The sequence below is a fragment of the Lycium barbarum genome, chromosome 9 (assembly GCF_019175385.1).
Source record: "Lycium barbarum isolate Lr01 chromosome 9, ASM1917538v2, whole genome shotgun sequence".
NCBI classification, from domain to species: Eukaryota; Viridiplantae; Streptophyta; class Magnoliopsida; order Solanales; family Solanaceae; genus Lycium; species Lycium barbarum.
In genome coordinates, this window is record NC_083345.1 from 99,081,140 (window position 1) to 99,106,215 (window position 25,076).

At 37.5% G+C, this 25,076-nt stretch overlaps 1 protein-coding gene and 1 long non-coding RNA gene across 5 annotated transcripts in view; both read right to left on the minus strand.

The window, feature by feature from the left end:
- Positions 1–8,636: 8,636 nt before the first annotated feature.
- Positions 8,637–25,076, minus strand: part of LOC132611252 (uncharacterized) — a 34,150-nt gene continuing 17,710 nt past the window's right edge. Inside the window, exon 2 of the long non-coding RNA XR_009571520.1 lies at positions 8,637–8,973. This is a non-coding gene — a long non-coding RNA (uncharacterized LOC132611252). The remainder of the gene's footprint in view (positions 8,974–25,076) is intronic.
- On the minus strand, positions 14,715–21,074 carry LOC132609142 (ferredoxin--NADP reductase, leaf-type isozyme, chloroplastic-like). Of its 4 annotated transcripts, none has more exons than XM_060322999.1 (11): positions 20,900–21,074; positions 19,629–19,720; positions 19,462–19,539; positions 18,012–18,106; positions 17,851–17,928; positions 17,376–17,464; positions 17,209–17,286; positions 16,615–16,677; positions 16,293–16,527; positions 15,433–15,651; positions 14,715–15,081 (listed from the first exon to the last, which is right to left on the minus strand). In XM_060322999.1, the coding sequence occupies exons 5-10, from the start codon at positions 17,903–17,905 to the stop codon at positions 15,626–15,628; spliced, it is 546 nt and encodes a 181-aa protein (XP_060178982.1). In that variant the 5' UTR covers positions 17,906–17,928; positions 18,012–18,106; positions 19,462–19,539; positions 19,629–19,720; positions 20,900–21,074; the 3' UTR covers positions 14,715–15,081; positions 15,433–15,625. The 4 variants fall into 4 exon arrangements, with proteins under 4 accessions (XP_060178982.1, XP_060178984.1, XP_060178983.1 ...); XM_060323001.1 differs by having other exon boundaries at positions 17,376–17,487; positions 20,900–21,069; XM_060323000.1 differs by having other exon boundaries at positions 17,376–17,468; positions 20,900–21,067.

The following is a 25,076-nucleotide window of genomic DNA, read 5'->3' on the forward strand; positions in this document are numbered from 1 at the left end:
ACGATAACGCAAAACGAAAAGAAACTGGAAAATACCTCGCTGCCACCGCTATAGCGGTTCTGCTGCAGTGGTGCTTCGACCGCTACAGCGGCCATCGGGCAGTTTCAAAACATAAAGGGGGAGTGAACTTAGTTCACCCCTCCCACTTCCCCCACCCCCATAACCGAAACTTCTCCCCTGCCCACGAAAATTTCTTTCCCCTTATACACCTTTCAACCCCTCGTGTCCCTCCCCGCTCCCTTATAACCACCTTACCCCTTACTATATCCTAAACTCCTCACAAAATCTGAAAAGTAGAGTTCCCTTCCACAACAAAATTTTTGTTTTTCTTTTGCTAGGCTTGCAGATCTTTCTCTATTTCAAGGTAAATGACCTCCTTTACTCTCGTATAACTTGTATGGGGCTTTTTATTTCGAAAATCTCCTGCTTAACTTACTAGGTTAGGGAGGGAAATTGTGTTTCCTAGAAAAAGAGGGCTTTTGGTTCTTGGGCCGGTAGTTCCTTGGATCATGGAGGGTTAATTCAGGTTCATAATGCCTTAGAAACACCTTATACCGCAGATTTACTGATCGGGGGCTAGTTTTTGTGTTGGGGTGGGGGTCTCGCTATGGTACAATTGTTGGTGTTCTTGTTCAAAATTTTGGTAACTGTGTTAGTTGAAATAGGGTAGAGCGCGTCTGTAAAAATCATGCATGCTATCTTACCACATGATCCTTTTCTAAAATGGAAAAATCATAGTGAAAATTTTAGGTTTGGAACAAGGTTGGGGAAAGGATTCTACGGACTGGAGAGATGGACCGCTATAGGGGTACCGCTGTGGCGGTGAGGCCGTCGCTGGCAGCGGCCCAACAGGGATGGAGGTGGCCGTTATAGCGATGACCTGCTCATTATAGCGAGCCCGCTACAGTGACAAGGCACCGCTGTGGCGACGCCTTGGCTGCTGTAGTGGCCATCTTACCGCTATAGCGGCTTCGCTGAAGCGGCCATACCACCACTGCAGCAGAGCTGCTTCAGGCAGAACGAAATTTTTGGGCTTTTCCTCCTATTTCATGCATGTCCTATCCCCGTTAATACTTTACGTCGCGCTATTCTAACTCCACTTTTCACCTTGTAGGTTAACTCTCTCACCCAACCATGGCGGATCAACAACAATTACAACAACAAGGAGGACAACAACCCCCGGCTCCTCCTGAATATATCAGGTTCCCCAACAACGCTTGCAAGCGGCATTTTATGGAGTAGCAGACCAAGGGCCTGCTTCATGAGAGGGCTTTTGTCATAGATCCGATCGAAGAAATGGCCCCGAGATTTTACCAGACCTTACACCATATTGGTTGGGCCCAGTTAGCTGAAGAGCCCGGTGATGTCAACTGCAACTGGGTCAGGGAGTTTTATGCTATGCTTCCCACTGTGGATTGGACTGCCTTGTAGCCGCAGATTACTATTCGGGGAGTTGTAGTGACGGTGAGCGCCGAGGCTATCAATGATGTTCACGGGCTGCTCAACCCACCGCAAGATGAGTTTCAGGCTAAGGATGTTGACGGTAACAGACTGTAGCTGGTACGGATGTTGGTACGAGAATCAAAAAGGAAGAAAGTTACTTGGGCTGTCTCGCGATTGGCTATCAAGAGCCGGTACTTTACTACTGAGGCCCGGAGGTGGCTAAACCTCGTTACCCGGCGGGTTCGCCCCTCGAGCAATACTACTGATGTCACTTACCCGCGGGCCCTTGTGGTGGCTTGCATTCTGGATGGTGTACCCGTGACCGTGGGTATGTAGGTTATTGAAGAGTGGCAGAGTTTTATGGCCAAAGCTGGCCCGAGCTTAATGTATCCATCCCCGATTACCCATCTCTGCCGTAATGTCGGGGTGTCTACGGAGCCTGGGGACCGTATTGTGGAGTGCGATATTGCTTTTGACCCACTGAAGGTCAAAGGGTCATAGGCATAGGCAAAAGGAAGAGGGCGGGCTCGGATGACAGCGAGGATAGTGGTGGTCCACCAAATGGGAGTGGTCAGTCATAGGCCCCAGGTACTTTAGAGCGCATGGAGGCTGATACGGCTGCTGTTAGGGCGGCCATGATGGGATTTGCACAGCCTTCCATAGAGGCCGGGTCGTTTAGCAGCACTGCGGCTACTGGCTACTTTACACTTGAGCAGATGAAAGCTTACATGGAGACCCAGACTAAGATGGGAGAGGCTGTGGATGCCTTACAGGGCGCCTATGGATATCTGGCTCAAGCTCATGTAGATCTTCGTAAAGATTTGGATAACGAGAAGACGAAGAGCCAGGCTAGAGACAAGTTGTTCATGAGGATGTGGAAGGGTGTAAAAAGTCTTCTGAAAGCCTTAGTTCCGAAGGTGAAGCCTCCGAAGGTGACTACCAGAGATGCCTCCCAGTTCTCTTTTCTCAGCAAGTCCGGACTTGGTAGCGAGGACTCTAGTGACTCGGATGGCGGCGATGAGGTGACTAGCCATGGAGTGGCTTAGAGATTTCTCCTTCCCCCTCCCCTCCTCCCCCCGCCCCCTCTTTTATCTGCTTTGGTTAGTATTTTCCCCTGTTGGGCTTGGATGTTTATACAATTTACAGCTTTGGTTATGTTTTGATTTGTTTGGATAATCTTTGTTTTGGTCGGTTTGTCGCGGGTGCCCCAGTTTAAGGGTGCTCGTAAGACAATTGGTTTGTGGATGGACTACAAAACTTAGAAGAACGGGGGATGGAAGGGGGAGACTACTGGTCAGGGGATACCATTGTGGCGGTCACTCGACCACTGCAGCGGTACTGCTATGGCGGTAGAAACGCCATTATAGTAGTCCTAGCAGGAATCCAAGGCTCGCTATAGCGGTCCTTTGCCCGCTATAGCGATCCCGCTGTAGCGGTCCCCATACCGCTACAGCGGTGCTACAGTGCTAGTGACTGAAACTTTTTGTTTTTCCAGTACTTCAGCTCATATCGCGTAGGGGTTTACTTAATTGTTTAGCACGTAAATAGGAATGCACTATTAACTTTGCTAATGGCCCCAGAATAATCACCCAGTCTATCACACAACATTACTACGGAACTTTTACGTGGTTACACAATTAATTACACACCTCCTTATAGAAGGTCTTCCTTGAATCGAATTAGAGGAACACCAATTGGAATCGACAGACACCAATTTTCCCGTCAAGATACCAATTGAAATAGACCAGATACCAATTGGATCTAACTAGGGGACGACGTATTGGGGTAGCACGATGGAATGAACGAAGGGAAACTTCTACATGTCCTATAGTTTCTTACAGACGGGTACGGACGTCATCGTACCATTCCGTAAGCCTCTACTAGACATATGCTCTTGTACCCGTGAGACCGGTAACCTAGGGCTCTGATACCAACTGTCACGACCCAACCCACGGGTCGTATGGGCACCTATCATATGACAAGCTAGTAGGCGAACCCTTACTAATAAAACCCAACAATTAAAAACATGTAACAATCATCTTTTAAAATAATAAAATTAAACGTAGACATTTATTACAGACTCGTTTCAATATAAATAAAGACGAAAGAAAAACCCCGGGATCTAGTCTAGACGGGTACAAGAGCTCCTACAATACAAGAAGACAAGATAAATGACACAGCCTCCGCCGGGAGTGAGTTAGGAGAAGCTAGAGCAGAATATCCGATAGACCCATGCGGTGAAACTTCAACTAAAAACCTGCAACACATCTACACCCAAAAAGGGCGTAGCAAGAGTAGTATGAGTACACCACACGTACTGAAGTAAGCATCATAGGTCGACTAATATTAGTTCACGCAATACAATATACAGTTAATAGGGTAAACAGTTAAGTCAAGGACCTCAAGAATTCTAGATAAGGACCATTACCATACCGTCCCCTTACTTCTTTACTCCCGATGCTCGCTTCTTTTATTTCCCAACCATAAGGTATTCTGTTAAATTCAAACCTATTAACTCTCGTGTTCACATTGTCGTATATTGTACCTTTACACCTATTGTTTTAAAGAGTCCACATATTCCCCTTGCTACTATGATACGATGTATCTAGGGAAATAGATCACTATCTAACGACCAACACTACACTTGCCTTGTGTAACCCCTCCCTCACCAGGCTCTCGGCAACACACACGGTTGGACAATGTTAACGACAGTAATACACACGTGTATAACAATAAATCATGAGAACGCAATGCAATGCAATGCAATGCAAATGTGATGCAAGACCAGACACACTGTACATACACGCTATCTGATGTCTTTGCTCAGTAGCCATGACCTGCAGGGGACCCACGGTGTCCATGTACCACTCATTCCAGAATACTCCTCGGACCCGAGCACAAACCTCCGCTCCGGAAAGAACCTCGGACGCGGGCCACATTAATTCGTATACATATATGTAATCCAAGTACTCGATCTCACGGCCACGAGGCCGGATAACACAATGCGATACTCATGCCTTGCCTATTTACCTGTATTTCCACCTGAACGCGACAGTTGCAATGCACAAAACTACATCACAACTCAATCATAATCGCAGCCCTTGATAGGCGCAATGCAAAACCAACTTCATATAATTCAATTAATACGACCTCCTAATTTCAAGGAAATAACCATATGAACGATCAACAATAAGATATACACACGGAATTTACTCCCCCCTCCTAGGGTAGCATTAAGTAATTACGAGGTATCTCCGTAGCGACCACATCACTTCCTATTAAGCTAAATCTTTATTATTATAGTCCTAATTATACCCTATTTTAATCATATTACAAGTACGTCTCTCCAAACTCCGGTGCCCGAAGACCTAAGCATGCATTCTCCTATCAACTCTAACGTATATACGATTAGCTAATCAAAGTCTAACTAAAGTAAACCGTAACCTACCTCTTTGGCGAATAGATATTTGATTCTCCATGAATTGCTCGTCTTCTTAACCTCCATCCGAATCCATGAGCGGGTATCCTTCATAGGGAAAGGAGGAAGAAGGGATTAGAAGGGTTTTCTTTTTCTTGGGGGCTATGGTTTTTCTTTCATGAGGAACCCTAGGGTCAGCCCTTGAAAGTCTTATGTTGAAAAAGAAGAGAAAAATAGACTGAGTATCAAATTTCGGACACTGTTTCCGCGTGGACTGCTGCGGCGGTCCTCAGGCCGCTATAGCGGTACCGCTACGGTGGCCCACTGACCGCTATAGCGGTCCGCCTTTAAATTTTTTGCCCGACGTTTTCCAGACCCTTCCGAAATTGATTTTTTTCCACTCCTAACTCTTAAAACATCTTATGAAGTTTATTAACCACAACCCTAGACTTAAATTGGGCAAGGTTTCGTGAAATGTTAAATAACGACCGGATGGGTCGTTACAAATAATATTTTAAATCTAACAGAATATTTAGATCGCTAATCGGAGCACGTTTTCCCGAAATAAACAATTTATCCAAATAATTGAATAACAGAATTTCCAAAGTGAAACCTTCTCCCAAAGTGAACCAAATGACATCCATTTGACTTCAAACATGTCAGAATAATTATTACAGAGCTTCTAGAATGGATGAAACGTACAATAGAGCATCGATTCTCAAACGACCGATCGGGTCGTTACACCGGTCCTGTGTCATTATTCAGCATATGACCAAAATGATTCAGCAAGACAAAAAAAGGCATGCCTTACCTTATGGTTACTAGTTGGCTGAGGTGATAGAACACTTCCAACGGAAGGTGAAGGTGACGGTCTGGCAGTGTTATACCACAAAAGATGTGATTGGAGAGGAGAACTCAACTGTACTACCTGGTTCATCAACGGGTTCCAATGCAAGACTGTTGAAGATGAGGGAAAAAGTTGGCTGCAAAAATGCTGAGATTTGAGTCTTTGAAAGCAGCTAGTAGCAATGCAATTGATCAAAATTCACTTCTTGCCAAAATATCCAGTCTACAGGCTGAACTTGGTCAAGAGAGGCTCAATAACTCTCAAAGCGTAAAAAGATTGTACCTGCTGCTACAAAAGGATCCCCTTCCCCTTCCTGCTTTTTGGTTGTTCTGGTTTGGATTGTATTTGAATTGCAAAGAGGGTGGTGGTCCCCACACTTGTTATTAATGAAACAAATCTGCTTCTCTTATAAATTGATGTGTCAATCTTACTTAACTAATATCCTAAGATACATAATTGAGACTTCTTAATTTTGTTATGATTGTATTTGTGATAGCTCCAGCGGACATGAGTATCATATTGACTTGACTAAAACATTTCAACTCATCTTTTTGCATAATGGAATAGATTCTTCGATGATGTCAAAAAGGGGGGAGATGTATACTGTGTAATATTTTATTACTCACAAAAAAGGGAAAATTTGTTGGACTTAGTATGTTTTGATGATTGGCAAAATAATTTGGACCAAATACATTAACATAGAACAAGTAGGCTACACTAAATGAGCCAGGTAAGAATTTTCATGTTCCATTCCAGAATCCAGCTATGGTAGCACTCTTGGAATGAAGGAGTTTCTTGATATTGATATCGCGTACAAGATCGTGGACTTTATGGTACGCTCATCTGAGATAAGCTTTGGACTTTCTCCATGCATATATACAGCCATGTGAACGCAAAAGAGTTGTCTTCATCTCAAAAATACTATCACATCTTCCAATATATATACTATAGTGTTTGTGACTATGCCATTTACCTTCATAGTTCACTACATATTTGTCTGTTTTTCATTGAAGAGACTCACGCACTTATACTGAGAGTAAATGAAGAAATCAAGCCAATAAGCAAGAGCAAATTTGAGAGAGTTCTGACTAGCTATCAAGTGCGACCAGATTGAAAAACCTACATCATAATCATATGTTTCACTGTCTTCAAGTCTAAATAACTTGTATTGGGATTGTGATTAAGTTGTATCTATTTCCAGCTTTCTTAGAAGCATTATTTTATGTAAAATCTTAGTTAAATTCAGCTCCAGGTTAAGCATATCTCGGAGGCGACTCAACAGTCTTTGTAGATTGTTGTAAGAGGGATTAGAGTTGGTTCATAGGTTGCATCTCTTGTAATCTGAATTTTGTTGAGTCTCACAGCTTTAGTGAAGTTCAGGACAAATCCTGCAGTGGTTTAGGTTGTGATTTTTCACTCTTGTGAGTCGGTTGCTTTCCATGTAAAAATATTGTACTGTTACTTTATTGTTTCTTACAATTCCACAATTTAGTCTTACGAAATAGAAAAAGTAACCTGGTCCATCACTTAAACGAAAATTAGGCATAACCCAATTTACCCCCTCTTGTGTTATAAGGTCGTGTAATTATCAATTATGTACTTTCAAAGAGAATGGAGATGGAAATAATATCAGAGAGAGGAGCCATAACTGAGCTACTACAAGAACTTGATGAAGCAACTCTAATGGCTAAACAACTCCGCCCCACTTTCCCAAGTCATTCGAATCCATTATTTCCATCACTCTTCTTACCTCCATATCTCTCTTCCTATCCCATTCCCACCGCCCCAACAACCCCATCTCCTCCCTACACCACAACCACCGCCGGTTGTCAATAATTTCGCCTCCTCAGCGTAGGCGATGGCGATGAAAGCTGAGCAGAATTCAAGGAGTAATGTTGACTGAGTTGAAGATAGGTGTGGGGTTGTTTCATCCAGAATAAGAGACCAAAGAAACTCCTCTAGCAGGCGTAATAGGGGGTATATTTAGATTATTTTCGATAGTACTTTGATATATTTGGCCCTTTACCATTTTACATGTAAGTTTCAGAAAAAAATTCGATTTTTATAGAGATTTAAACAAACCAAAAAAAAAAAAAGAGAGAGAGAGACTTCTACCCAGTGTTTATACAAAACTAAAAAATAGCATGACATGCATCATCAATTTTTTATTTATGAATTTTATCATTTAATCGTGATAATTATGTCTTTTACACACGAACGAACACAGTCCACGAAAATATAAACAGTCCACGAAATTTTTTTATAGAGATTTAAACAAACCAAAAAAAAAAAAAAAAGAGAGAGAGACTTCTACCCAGTGTTTATACAAAACTAAAAAATAACATGACATGCATCATCAATTTTTTATTTATGAATTTTATCATTTAATCGTGATAATTATGTCTTTTACACACGAACGAACACAGTCCACGAAAATATAAACAGTCCACGAAAATATCAATCTTTTTAAAGCTTATAAAAGTTACTTTTATTATCATGTATCGTTTGTAAAAATATGTAAGAAAAAAGACTACATATATTAGACTAATTAAACTATGATACAGAAAATAAATGGAGGCCCTAGCTAGCTATCTTAGTTGACATATGATCATTGTCTCTCTTAGAGTTAAATTAACTAAACTTCGTGTGAATATTTTAATGTGCGAAAGGTTTTCATCTTTGCAGCCGAATAACATTAGTTCATGATAGAGGATATTGGATTTAAATGGTTGTACTAGACGTCAAGAAAAATCGTGGTTGATACAATAGAACAAGTGTATAAAATTGGCTCAACTCTTTGTATTTCTATTTTCTAGTTGCTCAAAGCTTACAAAAGTGAAGCATATGTTACTTTCATAAACAAAATTGAGAAGTCGCATGGACTAATTCATCATTACTTGGTGAGTTTTTCGACCTTTAAAGCAGATATTTGCTTAGAATTTGTCACGTTTGAATTAGTTTCAAATCATTCAATTCATTACAAGAGATTCAACAACAATAATAATCATATAATCATAGATTTATAACCAAATTCGAAGTCCACACTTAAACTACATAGGTCTCTAAGCCCATCTATAGATTCAAGAGCAAGTATGATCAATACAGATGGGATGAAGCTCGATATTACTGAAAATGGAAATCGAAATATAAGAGTTCTGGCCACCACATGACTAACTAAAGTGGTTGGTTTCACCATTGGAATTATTGTCAATCTGGATCGTGATCGTCGTGTGGTTCGTTGGTACAATGGTACTCGATATTTAATCTGCAAAATTACATAAGAAGAGAAGGGGAAGGGTGTTAGTAAATCTGTGTTCAATATCAGTAAACCAGAAACATGAATTAAACTTGAAAAACGTAAAATGCATAAAAACGAAAATACCTGAGTCCACAAAATTCACTTTGTCCTTAAGGAATTTAATCCCCTCACTGTACCTGAGGTTATGGATTACTTCATCTCAGGATAAAACGGATATACATGTTGATGGCGTAGCGGTACCTCAAACCCCACCAACTTCGTCGAACGCAAATCTGGCACCAAATTACATGACTCTACTATAGTTTTGTTTTGAAAACTAATGCAGAGAACAGCTTAGAGGAAGAAAGAATTCAGATTTTCTGTGACTAAAATCTGAGGCTAGGCTTCTGAATTTATTGGCAATGAAAGGGTGAGATGGAGAGGTGCAATCCAAAAGGTGTCTTTTGGGTGCACTCCAAAAGGTACTTTTTCTCATTTCCCATTCACACCTTAAAATCCAAACAATCCCCCACATGAATGGAGAATGACTCTATGATTAAAACATGCATAAAAAATTGTGTGATTCGTAAGCAAGGATTAATTGCATCTGGATAAGTAGGTTTTCCTTTGAACTTTCCGTAGTGAACATATGTTGGATATACTCGATCAATCGTTAGATTTGATATCTTTGAACTGTCGAGCTTTGGTATATACCTAGACAACCACATGTCACACAATTAACCCTTTAACTGTCTTTGGTTCTCACTGTTGTGTTCGTTTCAGCCATGTGTTCGTTTTAGCCATGAACACCGCCTGGTTTCATGAGTGCATAGATCATGGGCCTTTACCTAATATACTCCTTGAAGCAGCTTACACTTCACACTCACATAGGTGATTCCTAAATGTGTCATCCCGTAGATACACTATTTGGTCATACCTGCCAAACTTAGAAACCAATAAAAAGCTTAAGCTTTATTAACTTGTTAAAAAGCCTTAATGTTTTATACTTGTTTCTGAACATTGTCTTCATCATGAGAATAGGTTGAGCTATTTGACATGTTGAACCGTCATTCATAACTTTTTTTGATCTCTTTGAACCTAGCTCTTTGGATCTCCAGTCTACAAGGTAGAGTTACCGCCATAATGACATGTCCTAGGACTAAAACCTATTTCCCTCTATGATCTTTCAACCGCCTCTTTAGTTAGGCCTTTTGTAAGTGGATCTGATACATTATATCTTGAATTTACATAGTCAATTGTGATAACTCCACTAAAGAGTAGTTGTCGAACTGTATGTGTCTCCGTTGTATGTGACAAGATTTTCCGTTATACATAACGCTCACTGCCCTTCCTATTGCTGCTTGGCTATCACAATGTATGCATATAGGTGCCACAGGTTCAGGCCAGAAAGGAATATCTCCTAAGATATTCCAGAGCCATTCAACTTCTTCACCTGTTTTGTCTAGAGCTATGAACTCAGACTCCATTGTAAAGCGAGCAATACATGTCTGTTTGGATGACTTTCATGACACCGCTCCTCCACCAATCGTGAAAACATATCCACTTGCGGATTTGGATTCTGTTGATCTGGTGATCCAATTTGCATTATTGTATCCTTCAATAACTACGGGATATTTATTGTAATGCAAGGCAAAGTTTTGGGTATGTTTTAAATATCCAAGAACTCGTTTAATTGCCATCCAATGTGTTTGATTGGGATTACTCATGTACCGACTTAGTTTACTTATAGCACAAGCTATTTCTGGTTGCTTACAGTTCATGATGTATATTAAACTTCCCAACACCATAGCATAGTCCAATTGACACTCACTTTCACCTTTGTTCTTTGCAAGAGCAAGGTTTACGTCAATTGGAGTTTTTGGTAGTTTTGAAATCTAAATACTTGAACTTCTCGAGTAATCTTTCAATGTAATAAGACTGAGACAATGCTATACCTTGAGGAGTCTTATGAATCTTAATTCACAAAATTAAATCAGCAACTCCCAAGTCTTTCATATCACACTTACTAGAAAGCATGCGCTTAGTAGCATTTATGTTAGCAATGTTACTCATCATCAATATATCATCCACATACAAACAAACAATGACGACGTAATTTGGAGTGTTCTTAATATAAACACATTTGTCACACTCATTTATCTTGAATCCATTTGACAGCGTCGTATGGTCAAATTTCGCATGCCATTGTTTGGGTACTTGTTTTAGCCCGTAAAGAGACTTAACAAGTAGACACACCTTCTTCTCTTTCCCGGAAACTACAAACCCTTTGAGCTGTTCCATGTTGATTTCTTCCTCTAAATCTCCATTTCAGAAGGTTGTTTTCACATCCATTTGATAGATTTCAAGACCGTACACGGCGGCTAACGCTATTAACACCCGAATTGATGTAATCCTTATTACTGGCAAGTAAGTATCAAAAGTGATCAAGACCTTTTCGTTGTCTATACCCTTTGACAACAAGTCTTGCCTTATATTTATCAATAGTGTCATCAGCTTCCATTTTCCTTTTGACAATCCATTTGGAACCTAGAGGTTTGTTCCCTGGAGGAAGATCAACCAATTCTCAAGTATGGTTGTTCAATATGGATTTATCTCACTATTGATTGCTCTTTACAAAATTGAGCTTCCGATGAAGACATAGCTTCATTGAAAGTTCGAGGCTCATTTTCCAACACAAATGTTAGAAAATCTTGTCCAAAGGAAGTAGATGTCCTTTGACATTTGCTACGTCTTGGATTTTCCTCATCAAGAACATCTTCCTTTGTTTCTTCCCGAGGTCGTTTAGATCCTTGGCTAGACGACTCACATTCCTTTTTATATGGATAGACATATTTTCAAAGAAGTCAATATTTTCTGATTCAATTACCGTATTCACATGAATGTCAGGATTTTCTGGTTTGTGAACAAAAAATCGATATGATTTACTATTTGTGGCATATCCTATGAAAACACAATCAACAGTTTTAGGTCCTATTTTTACCCTTTTGGGTTTAGGAACTTGCACTTTGGCCAAACATCCAAGTGTATTCCAAATTGGGTTTTCTTCCTTTACATTTTTTGTATAGAATAGATTGTGTTTTTCTATGGGGAACTCGATTGAGTATTCGGCTAGCCGTTAGGATAGCTTCCCCCATTTTAAGCATTTCAAGTACCACCCTTTCATGTAAGAGCACAACCTATCATGAAAAGTCACATGATCAACCATCAAATTATTTTAATGACTTTGAAATATAGGTATGATCGGTCCAAACGAAATACTTCATATCATGCCACAAACATGAGAGTTTACTAAAATTACTCTATCATGCGACATAGTTATTCCAATTATATAGCAGTGTTTTAATATATCATGGAATAACAATAACTTAATGCAAGGATATCATAAAATAATTTATTCTCAAACTAATTAGCATGCATTTCAAGATCACCATAAATGAATCATCCACCCTAACAATTGTGAAAAACTAATTTCGCAATAGTAACAAAGGGTAGAAATAACAAGTCTAGTTAAAAGAAACTATAACCCGATTATTTTCACTTTCTTCTGAATATATTCTCTTGATGTGATCACTTTAACTTGCGATGTCAAAATTAAAATCGATGCCCATACATCTCATTCTGAAAACTCAAGAGTTTCCTGGCACGATTGAAGGATAGAATTCCTCTTCCATTGGTATAGCATCCAATGTAAAATATCCATAGTATTGACAAACGTCCAATGGCACCCAATAACCATTGGACATCATCTAATAGTGCTGACATAATTATCTCAACATCAACATAAGAGGGGGAATGGAAAATTTGTCACCTTCTTAGCCTTGAGGCACGTTTGCCATTAATAAACTATGTAAGTTTATAGGCTTATCAACAAGTATTTGACTGTCCATAATGATAGTCAAATTTATCACTTGGTTATGTCATCAGACTCGTTACCATTGCCACACGAAAACATCCGATCCCAATAAATCACAAAGACATAACTGATAATTAAAGTAACCAAAAGTACCAAAATCCATATACTCATGTATGACAATTCGTTAATTCACTTGTGTTCTGTTTTGGTCAAGATCAGTTAAGAAATCAGGGCCAAACTAATGGCAATTTGGTTATCGTTGGGTTGAATTCAACTTTAATGTCTTCGGCATTTTACAGAATCCCACAATTGAAAATTATGAATCCCAATTCTGTAACTCAACAACCAAGACCATTTATCCCATGACTATTTGGAGTCGACACGAACACAAAATTGAAGCTATTTCCTTCGTCATTTTTCTTTATAGAACTTCCGCTTCCAACCTTGTGTATCTATCATCCATCCAGTAGATAATTCTCTTGCCATTGATTGTTCTGATTGTTAGAACAAACGGTGAAGTTGTTAAATCTTCAAACCGAATAAATTTTGACAGAAATAGATTTAATAAATCGGTGAAGATTTTATCTCTTCAAGGGGAATAAACAGTCAGTGAAGATTTTATATCTTCAAACCAACGAACGTTACTAGATTGGTAAATTTTTTTATACTCTTTAAACGGAGTAAAAAACCACAAAGGTTTTTAGACTCCGAAAATAATAGTTTTTATCTTCTGAAAATAGTACTTTTTATCTCTCAAAAGTACTTTTTTATCTTCTGAAAAGAATATTTTTTCCACTTCTGAAAAGAATAATGAAATATTTTTTCCACTTCTGAAAAGAATAACCTTCTTCTCCAATCTTATCAAGGTTTAGTCTCCAAAACTGGAGTAGAAATTACTAACACTTACTTTTGTCAAACGCCGCTTGGGTTTCGTTATTGGTGCATCTGAAATTAAGTTTTTCAACACAAATTTCTTTCAAGAAATCTGTTAGAAAAACTATTATTCAAGGATGTCCACTTTTCGTAGAAACACTACTATTTAATCTCAAGAGGAGAAAATACTTCTTAGTTCACAATTGCCGTTACAACTATGGGGAGAAACGAAAATTTTTGGATCAGATTCACAAAGTTTGATCCAAAATTTATTGGAAAACCATGAAACATTTTGCAACAAATGACGGCAGTAGTGGCCTCAGCACAAGGCTTTGCGTCATTAAGATGACATTTATTAATTAGTCATCCGACAAATAATTTTACTATTCCAACACTTACCATTTTACATGGTAACCTTTGGAGAATATACACGTCCCTTTATACCTTTGACGCAAAGTCAAACACTACTAAAAAAACTGTATTTTCCAACCTGAAAAAAGGGTCATTTCCGACCTCAAAACCGACCTCAAAATTAGGTCGGAAAAGAGTGGGTCGGAAATATTACCGACCTAATGAGGTCGCAAAAAACTGACCTCATGAGGTCGGTAATATTTTTTTTAGTCGGATATTAATTATATGAAATACCGACCTCATGAGGTCGGTAATTTGCAATTCCCTAGAAAAATTTGCAGAAAACCGACCTCATGAGGTTGGTAATTTGCAATTTCTGAAAATATTTTGTAGAAAACCGACCTCATGAGGTCGGTAATTTGCAATTCCCTGAAAAATTTTGCAGAAAACCGACCTCATGAGGTCGGTAATTTGCAATTTCTGAAAATATTTAGCAAAAAACCGACCTCATGAGGTCGGTATTTTATGTGTCTGGCCCCAAAACCGACCTCATGAGGCCGGTACCCTGCAAGAAAAATGGTAGCACCTAGCTGTTTTTCCAGCTGCTCCCTGTCAAGATGAAAATAATTTTACTTTCAATTAAAATCAACTCAAATAGCTGCCAACAATACACCAAACTACTTTAAATACATAAAACATTAAACTACTATTACAACACATATACTACAACCACCAATACATCAAATTCAATTTGAAACTACTTCAAAGTTGAATAAAAACATCAATCAAACATTCACAAGAGACTTAAGCTACTTCAACCTTTGCAAACATCAAAACAACATTAAACTACTTCAACATTTGTAAACATCCACAAAACATTAAACTAGTCTACATTAAGTTAGTCTACAACATTAGACTACTTCACCCCTCGCAAACATTGAGATGGTTGACGCGAACATCCAAAGTCAAGTTCTGCTGCTCAGCTGCCTCAAGTTGCTGCTTTAGAACTGCAACCTCATTTTCTGACTTTTCCCAACCTACCAAATATTACAAAACGATGGAACTAATCAAGATTAAAAGAAAAGAAAAAAAAAGGCCTTTGTTCATTTTTGGCTCGTCAGCCAAAATTAATTACAGGACCAGCCAAAATATACAAAACCTATACACTAATTATGTATATTATATGCATATTTATGTATATTGTATGTAGATTATATGTATCTTTATACTTAATATACAAAACCTATGCATTTACCAGCTATTATGTTTTAGAGCGGTCCAAAAATGTAATTATCCCAGAAAAAAATGCATGATTGATCAGAACAAGTTCCAAACGTTATTCTACGTGTGATTCAGTCTTATGGAAGAAAGGGAACGGTGGAAGATACCTGCAACGGCTTCTTCTGCCACTTTAGCATGCTGCTTAACTAAGTCTTCTTTTGCACTAACATTAACTAGAGCAGCTGATAACTTCTCTATCAGCTACTTTGGACTTTCCTTGGCTTCATGCCCAATAGTTGCAGCTTTTGAGGTTACTTCCGGTGATTGGCACAAAAGCTTACTTCCGGTGATTGGCTATCATTATCTGGAGTTTCTTTTAATGGATCCTGCTCCAAATAGCAGAAATTGCAAGTGTTGAAGTGAGAAAACATAAGCTAATAAGCACTGGCAGGAATTACCAGGGGAAAAAAGGCAAGGAGAAAACAAATATAGAGTAAAGGCCCCAGGAGCGTGGCATAAATTATTCTAACAGGTGAACAACAGTCAAATCAGGCACAAATTTACTATGGGGGGATAGTTTGCTTTCGAGGACTTACAGCTACTATTACTATCAATGGGTTGATTTTGTTTAATTCAATTAACTTATATCTTTTCTTATCAAAACACGTGTATAATGGTTCGTCGAAAAATTTTGGTCAATGGTTCGTCGAAAAATGAGAGATCCTGAAATACTCATATGAAACTTGAACCCCACAGTTCCACAAACTGGTAGACGCAAGGAAAAAGAGGTAGGAGAAGAATAGATACATGGAAATCGACCGGAGTCTCAAAGATATAGCATTTGGAGAAGGCATTTTAGAAAACTAAAGTTTCATGGAGTATAAGCAGTAACACTTCCTAATTCTTTTAGGCATTTTAGGCCACTTTAACTTGATGATGTAACAAACTTATATCACTTGCGGTAAACAAAAATCGAATTCTTTTGCATGTGTATGTTTGAATAATGAGATATTTGAACTTATCTTACCATCTCTTTCAGCAAGTGAAGTCATTATGTCATCAATTCCCTGCTCCATGCCCTTGAGTCCACATATGTACACAAATGTATTGTCTTTCTTGAGTAAAGTCCATAGTTCTTCAGCATATTGAGCCATTCTGATCTGGATGTACATCTTTTCACCTTTCTCATTAGTTTGCTCGCTGCTCACAGCAAAGTCCAGTCTGAAGTTTTCTGGGGCCTTCTCCTTCATTTTCTCGAATTCCTGCAACAAGTTCCAAAGTTATAAATCTTAATCCTGCATTGTTACATAATATTTTTTAATCCAAGAAGCATTGAAGAATCCAATTACCTCCTTGTAAAGCAGTGAGCTACTTGTTGGAACACCCAAGAAAAGCCAAGCCAAACCATTGAACTGCATAAACCCAAAGCCGTATTTAAGGAAATAATGAGATAAGGTAAGATAATGCCACTAAAATTCTAGCCATACGACCCTGTCAAGAATTTTTGCTAGCAGCTATGTAGTTTAATTACATACGCAAATGCATAATCAAATAGATTCAAAATGAGTGTGATCTCATTATACATAAGCATTTTTTTTTCGGTTGTATATGCAGTTCGAGCAAAAGTTATAGGTTCAGTTGAACCCACAAAGCCACGAGATCCGCCTATGTTTTAAAAGCATAGTATAGAACATTGAATTTTCCAATATACAATAGTCAACTTTAGTATTTTCACCATTACATTCATCACAGTACCCCTTTTATCCCAATTGTATGACAACAGATAAAATACTTATGACTCCTCAAGCTAACCTCTTCGTGAGTTTTTTAGTTCATAGAAGTGAATGTTTTTACTTAAAATTTCAATGAACCCTTTTCTTTTCTCAGCGTGTCCATGAAACGACAATAAAAATGATTTGTTAAAAATGATTTCTCTGGCGTACCTTGTAATCCTCGTGCTTCTCAAAGAACATTTTCCACAAGAATGCACGGAAAGGAGCTATTCCAGTTCCTGTGGCGAGCTTCAAGATGAAAAGATTAAAGTCTAATTACATCTATGCTTGGTCATATTGATGTTATAGTGATAAGAAGGAGCACTGCCAATATTTACCATTACAACTGTAGGATTGGGATCCTTTGGCATGAGCATTTCTTTCCCAACAGGTCCAGTAATCTTAACTTCAGCTCTAGGCTTCATTTCTTTCTAGGATATCATCACAAAGCTTACATTCACAAACTACTTTACTTGGCAGCATAAACTCCATCAATATATTAATGAAAACAACTAAGGGAACCTATGTAGGCTTTCTCACATTAGAATCACACATGGCAAGAATTATAAGAGTAATTACATGTAATTATTGTATATTATCTCATTCATTCATTTCACTGACAAAGACAAAAAAGAAGATAAAAGTTTTTAAAAAAATGAAATCCAAACAATTCTTTAAAACATCAAAGAAACAAGGCATCGACTTGCAAAACAAACACAGTTGACCAAGCTTTATCTTCTTTATTCCATAACAACTTCAGATGATACTAACTATAAAAGAATTCAATTAAGGAGGAAATTTAAAGAAACTTACCAGAGGTCCTAATTCTAGAAGTATGATTATCCCCTTTTTGTCCCCAGGGTCTCATGTCTCTAATTCCTTCCTCAAAATCTGCAATCATACATTTTTCTTATTGCAAATTGTTTTTTGAAGTGGTAAAAAAGTTACGACATTGTGTGTTTTCTTAGGATCACCTGGGACCAATGCTTTAGTGCCTATCCGAATGTTTACAGGAGAACCTTGTAGGTAAGTATTGTCAATACGACGTCCAGACTAAGTGGAAAGTGACCTGCCAATGGTAAAAGAAATTCGGGGATGAATGCAGCAATTCAAAGAATCAGCAACAAGTAATATGTTTATCATTTCTTCAATTAAACCTTCCTTTTTTCCCCTTCAATTTGTAATCTCAGTACCTATTTAGATAAGAAAATCCCATTTATCTTTTGTTTTTTTGTAAATAAAGTGAAATATGAAAGGATCATAACTAGGCCAGGGTGCAAAGTTAAATTACACCCAATCGGTGCAAATTTAAATTACACCCAATCGAGCTTAGTAATTTAATAACTAGCCCAAGTCAGCTTTGTTACGTTCATCAAGAATGCATATGTCAGAATAACTACATAGTACTTAAAAAGTCCTATCTCTGTAAAGGAAAAATTTTCACAATGATCTTCCTTAGTCAACTTTATATAACCCAAGTGTGAAAGCTCATAGTGACTTATGTTCTCTGTTCAGTAATGGCAAAGTAAGGAACCCAGGTAGTTAAAATTGAATCATATCAAGTAAGTGGGATTTTTTTTTTTGGTACTCTAAAATCCATAAAAACCAATCAACAATTACATACTTCTTCCGTCACTGAAGTATGTCTAGCATAAGTCTAAATTGGGCAGTGGAAAAATATGTTAATAAATAGACCACTGAAACAGCCAAAGCACATAAATGTCTAGCACCAAGGGTAGAGAATCAACTTTTTAACACTACGAAACTGAGAGGCTTTTAAAAAGGTCCACCAGAGCCGTAAAGAGATTTTGACTATAACACATTCTCAAGGACTAACACGAAAGAATTAAGGAAATATTTCCATAAGTTAGTTCTTTCAAAGACTGGCACAACATTCAAGTTTTGCTTTCTTGATATTCAGCGTTATTCCCATAATAAAGACGTCCAAGAACTATCTTATTGCAAACTAAAAAAGTAAAAGACTACACTTCTAGCCATCATCACCTGTGCAGTGACAGTTTCTACAAGATCAAATGATACTTTTGAATGAAATAACATACAAAACAAATACATAGATCATATAAAAAAGGATTAGAAAAGGAAATGTTTTCTCCTTGCTTCTTTTTACCATGAATGTATCATATCAGTTACAAGACTCCGGTAGAGCAATGACAAGACCACTAAAGTAGTTTCCCAATAGGATGTAATTAAAATAAATGACAATCTAATAAAAGTAAATCACAGCTTTTCAGGAAAAAGAATGGTAGAAGCATGATGAATTTCAAAAATAGCAGGACCAACAAAAGGACTAACATCGTGAAATTCCATTGATTATATAATCAAAATAAAATCCTTTTCTTTTCTCAGCGTGTCCATGAAACCGACAATAAAAATGATTTGTTAAAAATGATTTCTCTGGCGTACCTTGTAATCCTCGTGCTTCTCAAAGAACATTTTCCACAAGAATGCACGGAAAGGAGCTATTCCAGTTCCTGTGGCGAGCTGCAAGATGAAAAGATTAAAGTCTAATTACATCTATGCTTGGTCATATTGATGTTATAGTGATAAGAAGGAGCACTGCCAATATTTACCATTATAACTGTAGGATTGGGATCCTTTGGCATGAGCATTTCTTTCCCAACAGGTCCAGTAATCTTAACTTCAGCTCCAGGCTTCAAGTCGCCTGTTATATTAACATTTGAAAGCAGGTACATGGTTATAAGCATCTATATCATATTTGAGCAGCATATTTAGCACAACCATTATCAGCTTGAAATAAACATGCATGAAAATCTTGGCTGTGAGAAATCAGCTATGTATTTTTTTTTCATGTGTGCAACGCGATTAGTTTCTTCATATCAGCACAACTATTATACAATTAGCTAAATCTGCACTAGAGTGATATTTTTAGGTCTACCCATTTACCCCAAGATGACTATTTCAGAACCAGCTATGTTGTTAACAACATCCATCATGCTCTATAAAGTTTACAAATTTCCAACCAAAATCCTACAAGGCAGCACCCCAATAATAAGCTCTAAAGAAATAGTATCATTCTCAAGAAAACACCAAATCCAGCAGAAAACAAATTGTAAATAAATGATTGCCAAAGCAATGCTACAACTACAAAAAACTGAACTTTGAAAATTCAAGTTTCAGGAAACTACAAACTCTCATCTATGACAAGTGACAACTGACAACCACTACTATTTCAATTATTTTGGTCTTCAAACAACCTAAACATACACAATACCTTACTGACTCTCTCAGTAAACAAGTCAATACAATTTCTACTGAACTTAGAAACAAGGTAAAAGCACCCTAAAAATCAAAATTATCCATCAACTATGGCTCAAATCCAAATTCATTGGGGTCTAGATATGAATCTTATGTATCCATTCCTCTCTATTCAAGTTCATTACAAAGAACTCAAAAACCAAATCCAAATACAGTACCAGAAGATGACAAAATCAGTAGACCGACACTTACTCTACTAGATCTCTAAACCCACAAAAAAGATCCAATCTTTTACTCAATCCAAGATTCACTCTACAAATCCAAACCCCAAAAACACACAGAACCCCATTTTCACATAGCTAATTCCCACAAGATACTAATAATGCACTAACATATAACAGTAATCCCTTTTCATTAATATTAATTTCGTTTAACTATAACCTATACAATCAACGAAACCCACAAAAGGGAGCAAAAAACCAACGCAGAATTAACCTAAGAGAAACTATAATCAACCAAATACACTAACCCATAAAACCAAATCAGTGAGAAACCCACAAAAGAAGCAAAAAAGTAAATGTCTTGAAGAACCCTATACTAGATCCCAAACAATTAAAAAAAATACCTGGAATAGATGATGGCGACGGCGTACTGGATGCCGGACCTGGCTGGGTGGCGACGGATCTGGCTAGCGGCGATGTGGGCGAGGGTAGGGCGGTGGAGAAAGGGAAAGAGAGAGAGAGAGACGGGGTTTAGATTTTTAAGAGTGACAAAAGTAAAAATGAGGTAAAAGAAGCAGGAGGGTTTAGATTTTTATTAAATTTACCGACTTCACGAGGGCGGTAAATTTAATAAATGAATTGATCAGATTTTTTTATTAAATTATCGATCTATTGAGATCGGTATATTATTTTTTCAAATTTTGATACAAAATTACCGACCTCATGAGGTCGGTTTATTTTAAAAAAAATTGAAAAATAAATATTACGACTTTACCGACCTCATGAGGTCGATTTTTTTCCGACCTCAATTGAGGTCGGTTTTTTGAGGTCAGAAAATCCTATTTATTTAGTAGTGAAACTAGCCGGAGAAAAATATTTTCGTTAAGATGGCTAACACAAATTTAAATTACTAACCTTTTACTAATCACATATCAACAGATACAAGTCCCAAAAGTATGTTCTCCATTATTAACGAAGAATTTTCCTTTCTTATGGATCAACCCGCCGCTCATTTGTTCTTCACAACAATCAATATATATTGTTTGTTTTCATGGCGAACACAGAAAATATAAACTAAATTCCTTAAGCTTGTTATAAAACCTGTGTTCAATATCAGTAAACCAGAAACATGAATTAATCTTGAGAAACGTAAAATGTATTAAACTGAAAATATCTGAGTCCACAGAATTCACTCTGTACTTAAGGAATTTAGTCCCCTCACTGTACCCGAGGTTATCGATTACTTCCTCCCAAGATAAAATGAATATACCTGTTGATGGTGTAGCGGTACCTCAAACCCCACCAACTTCGTCGAATGCAAATCCGGCACCAAATCAAACGACTCTACTATAATTTTGTTTTGAAAAGTAATGTAGAGAACAGTTTAGAGGAAGAAGAATTCAGATTTTCTGTGTCTAAAATCTGAGGCTAGGCCTATGAATTTATAGGCAATGAAAGGGTGAGATGTAGAGGTGCAATCCAAAAGGTGCCTTTTGGGTGCACTCCAAAAGGTACCTTTTTCTAATCTCCCATTAACACCTTAAAATCCCAACAAAGGGGTGAGTACAAACGTATACTCAGTTGATCTCATCGATAGTCCCTTAAAAGGTCGTGGTGAGACTTATGCAATAAATAAAATACTATTACAATCAAACCTCTCTATGAGCCCATCGTTTGGTCCGAATTTTTTGGCTGTTACAGTGAATAGCTATTATACACCTATAATAGCATTAATAATTTAAATGATATTTCACTATTATAGGCAAAAAGATGCATAAATCTAATTTTTCATTTTTTATTGTCAAATTCTAAACTTAATTACACTTTGTATAGCGAAGGAAAATATTTTAATGATGAAAATATTTATTTATATAATATTTTTTGTCATAAATAGTGTATTAAAGAATCAAATTACTTGGTCAAAATCTTTAGACCTATTATTGGTAATCTTAGAGATTTTATTTCTATAAAAGTGATTAGTCATTATATTACAGAAAAAGAAGATAGCTGCTATAGAGGGGTAATTTTACAAAGAGTGTACTGTTATAAAGATGATTGTTGCTGTTATAGAGAGGTAAAATATAACACAAAAAATCAGTTCTGAAAAAACTTGATTGTTATAAAGAGGTGTTGTTATATGAGGAGGATGCCGTTATAGAAAAGTCTAACTGAATTTTTAATGCCTGCACATATATAACTTATATAATCATATGCACTAATCAGTATAAAAGAATCATCAACCGCATGCAATTTATGTACGGATTAAGCATATAACGATATGTGTGGTGATAAAGTAAGTAAAATATTCAACTATTTGAAATGTATGTAAACCTGCACACCATGAATCTGTGTGTACACTGCAATGGAATCCACCATACTCATCACTATATGCTCAACAATCAAACATATGCGATGTGTATGAATATTCGAATCATGTATGTCATAACACAAATAAAATATAATCTACGTCCATGAATATCCGAACGTTGCATGTGTCACAACATACATGTAACCCATAATGTTATGCCAACATATACAATGTGCACCAAACATTATATAAGCATATTACAATATGCACATATAAACATCAACAAAGCATAAACCAACTGATCATCACATAACAGAGATATACTGCCGGCCCAAGAAATAATCTGGTTCTCATGTATATGCTCGTCATCTCACATACACAGTTGATCCCAGACACTTAGGGTTACTAGTTACTACTGTGAAGAAATAAAGTTGATTTTTTGGAGTTATAAAAAATCCTAGATATTTAATAAGGGATCTAAATTAGTCTAGTGTAGGATCTTGGATAATTATCTTAAAGAAAAATATAGATATTCTAGAGTAGTGGTAGAAGATAAAGTTTACTAAATTTTTCTTTTAATGTATCTAGAATAATTTCTAGAACTATCCCTACACATGTATAAATAGAGGTGGGCTTAGTCATTTGTAACCAACCCAATTCAAGACAATACAACTCCACTTCAAAGTTATTCAAGAAAGTCTTCTTCCATAACCAAGTTCTCCTTTCATAGCTTCCTCTTCTTTAGTTGAATCTTCCGATCTTAGCTAATGATTTTGGGCTAGCAGAAGGTTTCCCCTATTTATTTTTAATTCTGCTATATTCCCTACATGGTATCAGGGTCATAGCCATAGATGGCTTCTGGATTTTATTTCAATATCGGGTTAGTGGTAAATTCAACTGATTTCTCTAAATGGATTTGGGCAGTCGTGTTAAAGGACTGGGATGGAGTTGTTGAATCAATCCCATTACAAGGTATGGAAAACATGTATGGAGTCATACCTTGTGGGCGAGGATTTGTGAGATGTTTTTAATTAATGGGAGCTACACAAGTCCTCCTTCCAACGGACCGGAAATAGCGACGCATAAAAGAAGTGGAAGCATATCAATGCAAAGGCGGAGTTCATCATTAAAAGGTCCATCTCGCATAATTTGTTTGATCATATTTTAAGGTGCAAACCAACACATGAAATATGGAGGACCTTTGATCTCTTGTTCAACAAGAAGGATGAAGCCGGGTTACAAATATTGGAGAATGAATTGGCTAACACCACTCAATGTAATCTTTCTATTCCCGAGTACTTTTCCAGGATTAAGAACTTATATTCAGAGATTTTTTTATTAAATCCGGATGAGGCTATCTCTGAGGCACGAATGAGAAGAATTATCATTCGCGGTCTGAAGTCAGAATATATTCCTTTTGTTACATCAATTCATGGATGGGCTCAACAACCACCCTTGGAAGAATTTGAGAATTTGTTGTCATCACAAGAGCTACTAGCCAAATAGTTGGCCGGTGCATTTGTCAAGAATGGGAAGGAAATGCTTTTGTAGCCACAAGAGGAACTTCAAAGGAAAAGTAGCCAGAGATAAGCCACACTCTTAATTTCAAAGTGGTTCAAGCTCGCCAGAAAAGGAGGGAGAGTCTACTAATAACTATAAGAAAGCTCTCAAATGCTATCGATGCGGAAAAGTAGGACACATAAAAAGATATTACCGAATAAAAGAAAGCAATATTTCTCAAAAGTGAAGAAGAAGAAGAAGAAGAAGAAGAAGAAGAAGAAGAAGAAGAAGAAGAAGAAGAAGAAGAAGAAGAAGAAGAAGAAGCAGAAGAAGAAGGAGAAGGAGAAGCAGAAGGAGAAGGAGAAGGAGAAGGAGAAGGAGAGGGAGAAGGAGAGGGAGAAGGAGGAGGAGGAGGAGAAGAAAGAGGAGAAGGAGAAGAAGAAGGAAGAGGATGAGGAAGAAGAGGAAGGGGACAAAGGGGAGGAGGAGAACGGAGGGGAGGACGAGGAAGAAGAAGAAGAAGAAGAAGAAGAAGAAGAAGAAGAAGAAGAAGAAGAAGAAGAAGAAGAAGAAGAAGAAGAAGAAGAAGAAGAAGAAGAAGAAGAAGGAGGAGGAGGAGGAGGAGGAGAAAGAGGAGGAGAAGAAGATGAAGAAGAAGAAGGAGAAGGAGGAGGATGACGAAGGAGAGAATGAGGAGAAGGATGACAAAGGAGAGAATGAGGACGAGAACGAGGACGAGGAAGAGGAATAAGGGGAGGAAGAAGAAGAAGAAG